General features: G+C 40.6%; 1 protein-coding gene across 1 annotated transcript in view; it reads right to left on the bottom strand.

Annotated features, from left to right (window-relative positions):
• The window catches only part of MITD1 (MIT, microtubule interacting and transport, domain containing 1), a 14,315-nt gene that overhangs the window by 3,107 nt on the left and 7,250 nt on the right, over positions 1–3,958 (bottom strand). Inside the window, exons 2-4 of the mRNA XM_008591446.1 lie at positions 3,179–3,280; positions 1,865–2,001; positions 1,698–1,784 (exon numbers count right to left, since the gene is read on the bottom strand). Coding sequence (XP_008589668.1) covers positions 1,698–1,784; positions 1,865–2,001; positions 3,179–3,280 — 326 coding nt within the window. The remainder of the gene's footprint in view (positions 1–1,697; positions 1,785–1,864; positions 2,002–3,178; positions 3,281–3,958) is intronic.

Raw genomic sequence — 3,958 nt, 5'->3', positions numbered from 1 at the left:
CAAATTAATCCTAGAAATCAGAATTATTTAGAAGTATTCCTATTTAAGTCAAAATCAAGATACGGATGCCCACTATCATGCTACTATCCCCTAGATACAGTAATTGGTAAAGAGAAAATTGTCAGTAGTGCAGACTGTGATCACCTCCTCGAACATCCAAGAGACTAAACTGACAAACTATTTGAATAAGAGTGTTTAGCAAAGTGGCCAAATACAAGGTGCAATGGATTGATGTCCCCCTAAAACCAAGTCCTCACTGTGACAGTTAAAGAGGGTGGGAAATCCTATTATGGTAATTGAAAGGTAGGGCCTGGAAGAGATGATTAGCTTTGGAGGACCATGTCTAGTGAATGGATTAATAATGGTGGCCGTGGGCGTGGTTTTGAGGGCTTTAAAAGAGAGCATGTGAGAGTCTCTCACTCTCTGCTCCAAAATAAATAAATAAATAAATAAAAAATAAATGTATTCTATTAATGATATTTAGTCATCTAGGTCGAGCTGCCTTTATTCTCAAATTAATCCTAGAAATCATAATTATTTAGAAGCATTCCTATTTAAGTCAAAATCAAGATACGGATGCCCACTATCATGCTACTATCCCCTAGATACAGTAATTGGTAAAGAGAAAATTGTCAGTAGTGCAGACAGTGTGATCACCTCCTCGAACATCCAAGAGACTAAACTGACAAACTATTTGAATAAGAGTGTTTAGCAAAGTGGCCAAATACAAGGTGCTATGGATTGATGTCCCCCTAAAACCAAGTCCTCACTGTGACAGTTAAAGAGGGTGGGAAATCCTATTATGGTAATTGAAAGGTAGGGCCTGGAAGAGATGATTAGCTTTGGAGGACCATGTCTAGTGAATGGATTAATAATGGTGGCCGTGGGCGTGGTTTTGAGGGCTTTAAAAGAGAGCATGTGAGAGTCTCTCACTCTCTGCTCCACCATTTCACAATGCAATACCCTGCCGTCCGAAGTCACCACCAAAGGGCCGGCCCGGTGGCGCACTGGAGAGTGCATCGCTTGGGAGGTAGTGGCGCTCCCGCCGAGGGTTCGGATCCCATGTGGAGACCGGTTCCCACTCACTGGCTGAGTGCGGTGCGGGTGCAACACCAAGGGTTGCGATCCCGTTACCGGTCCCCGGTATGGGCGCGACACCGAGGGTTGCGATCCTGTTACCGGTCAGTAAAAAAGGAAAAAAAAAAGAAGTCACCACCAAAGACGGGCCCGGCCGTGGCACACTCGGGAGAGTGTGGCACTGGGAGCGCAGCAGCGCTCCCGCCGCAGGTTCAGATCCTATATAGGGATGACCGGTGCACTCACAGCACTCACTGGCTGAGCGCGGTGCGGCCGGTCTCAAAACGGACAAAAAAAGAAGTCACCACCAAAGAAAGCCTTCACCAGATGTATTCCCTGGACTTTGGACTTCCAGCTTCTGAAACTATAAGCAATAAATTTTGTTTTCTTATAAAGCACACAGTTCCTTTATAAGCAACAGTAAGGACTAATACACAAGGTCAACATCCTAAAATCAGTAGCATTTTTCTCAAGATGTGGTTTGCTTGTTGTTAGGTAATAGTTAATTACTAAGTAAATAGACCTAGCTGAAGCATTGTGTCCAGGTTTTCCTTGTTCAGATTACATCTTATAAATGAATAAAGTTAAAAAGTTAAGAATAGGTGCTTTCATATACCTACTTTATCCAGAGAGGTGAGAAGGTGAATAGTTTTTACTTTACATGGTCTCTTAATAAGCATCTCACAAAATCGAAGAAAGTTATACAGCTGAAAGACATTGAGGTGGGTTGTTACTAGCTAGTACATTTAAAATAATATTTCATTATATTTTAGTACATTTCACATACCTGATGAGTCTGTCTAATATAAGGATCTTCTATCCATACTTCCGTAACTGTCTCATTAAGGTATTCGTGAAAAAGTGACTCATAACTGAAACCTGTTGCATTCTCTTCTATTTTAATTTGTTTGTGATATTTTCCATCTACAAAACATAAGCTTCAATGATAAAACCAGTGACCGCTTTTTTTAAAACACATTTTATATTTCATGAATAGTGATTCATCAGAATCAGATACAAATTATTTTTTTAACTTATTCACTCAGCAAATATTTTTTGAATACCCTACACACTGCAAGACACTACACATACAGAGGTAAATAAAGCAAACCACTCCTTGAGTGATTTCTGCTTTCAGAGAGGCTAGGCAAGGGGGAAAGTCCAGAGGTTTCCTGGAACAGATTCTTGAGCTGGATCTTATAGACCAAGCAATTCATTCAAGGGAGGACTGTGTGTATAAAGGTACCTGATAATTTCCTGTCACCAAGCTAGCCACATGGGTTAATTTAACTCAATGTATTCAAACTACAATGCTGATGGTATATTTTATCAGTGTTTCAGAGGCAAATTTCATTCTAGCTCTTAACTTGAGATGAAGGAAACAATTTTATTCCCACTCAACAGAGGAGCTCAGCAGGGGTCCCCAAGGTATGGGTTGATAGAGTACTAGGAAGAGGTGGGGAGTGGGTTGTAGTAAGGATAAAGAGGAAGAACAGCTGAGGGCTGGGGACACTGGTTTTTCAGGGCAGTAGTGCCTTTGGCTATAGACAGCAGCTATAGTGTGCACTTCAGGTCAGGGTGGCAATGGCTGTTTACACAGATATTTGTAAACTGGATGCTTATAAGTAGGGAACTAATAATAAAATAAGGATTTATATTCAGTATTCCTCTGCAGTAGTTCTTAAACTAGTGTCCACACATAAGCTTCTACACAGATATTTGTAAACTGGATGCTTATAAGTAGGGAACTAATAATAAAATAAGGATTTACATTCAGTATTCCTCTGCAGTAGTTCTTAAACTAGTGTCCACACATAAGCTTTATGGGGATCTGTGAATTCCTTCAAAATCACATGCATAGTTCTGCAGTATGTATAGCTTTCATCAGATGGTCAAAGGGGTGTGTGACCCCACCCCCAACAAAAAAAAAAGAGGGGTTAAGAATAACTCCTGTACAGAGGAGCAGAAATGCAGAGTATATGTGTAAGCTCCCAGGGAAAATGATCCAGACCACAGAGTTCCAAAGAGCGGGAGGCAGAAACACCAGGTGAATGGACTTTACAGTAGCTTATGGACACATTTTCTAAAACGGCCTCTTTACCTTCTTTTTCTTGATCCAAGTATTTCTTTATGTTTTCTGCTCTATCCATGTAGCCAGAAATTCTTTCTCTGAGAGTATGTTTCTTAGTATAATCTTTGGTGCCTAAAATTTAAAAATATATATATTCTCAAGTTTCAAAACAGTTTTTCTATTTATTTCAGGCCTTGTTTCCAGTTTCCTAAATTTTCCACAGATTTCCTATCCTTTAGCATGGTCTGCCTTAGTCCTAAAATACACAGATGATAGACTCAAGTTTAGCTTGAATATACACTAAACATCTGAAGCAGCTTTGTTTAGGAATGGGGACTCTGACACTGTCTCACCTCTGGGACACCAAACCTGGTGGGATGAGAAAGGTGACTTATTACATGTCAAATCTGAATCTGGGCACTATTTTGTCCTAATTACCAATAAGTTTGAAATTTTAGTGTGATTAAAGATAGCAAAGAGTATCTATCTTCCACAAAACCAATTTCTCTTCCAGACTTCCCCATTATAGTTACTGCTCAGTGATTTTCCCAACTACCCAAAAAGTTATTTTTTTAATATACACTATCAATAAAATCTTACCCCACCACACCCCCCCGCAGATCAGTCACAAAATCACTTCTGGTTCCTTCTTTCCTTGCTTCCTTCTAACATCGCTTAAATTTTCCATAAAAATTTCATTTTTGGGCCGGCCCAGTGACACACTGCTACAGTGCGCCGCTTGGGAGCGAGGAGGCGCTCCTGCCGAGGGTTCGGATCCCACATACAGACCGGTTCCCGCTCACTGGCTGA

This window comes from Galeopterus variegatus, unplaced genomic scaffold, assembly GCF_000696425.1.
Source record: "Galeopterus variegatus unplaced genomic scaffold, G_variegatus-3.0.2 Scaffold6923, whole genome shotgun sequence".
NCBI lineage: Eukaryota > Metazoa > Chordata > Mammalia > Dermoptera > Cynocephalidae > Galeopterus > Galeopterus variegatus.
Note: the sequence above shows the minus strand (reverse complement) of the source record. Positions and strands in the feature narration are given on the sequence as shown.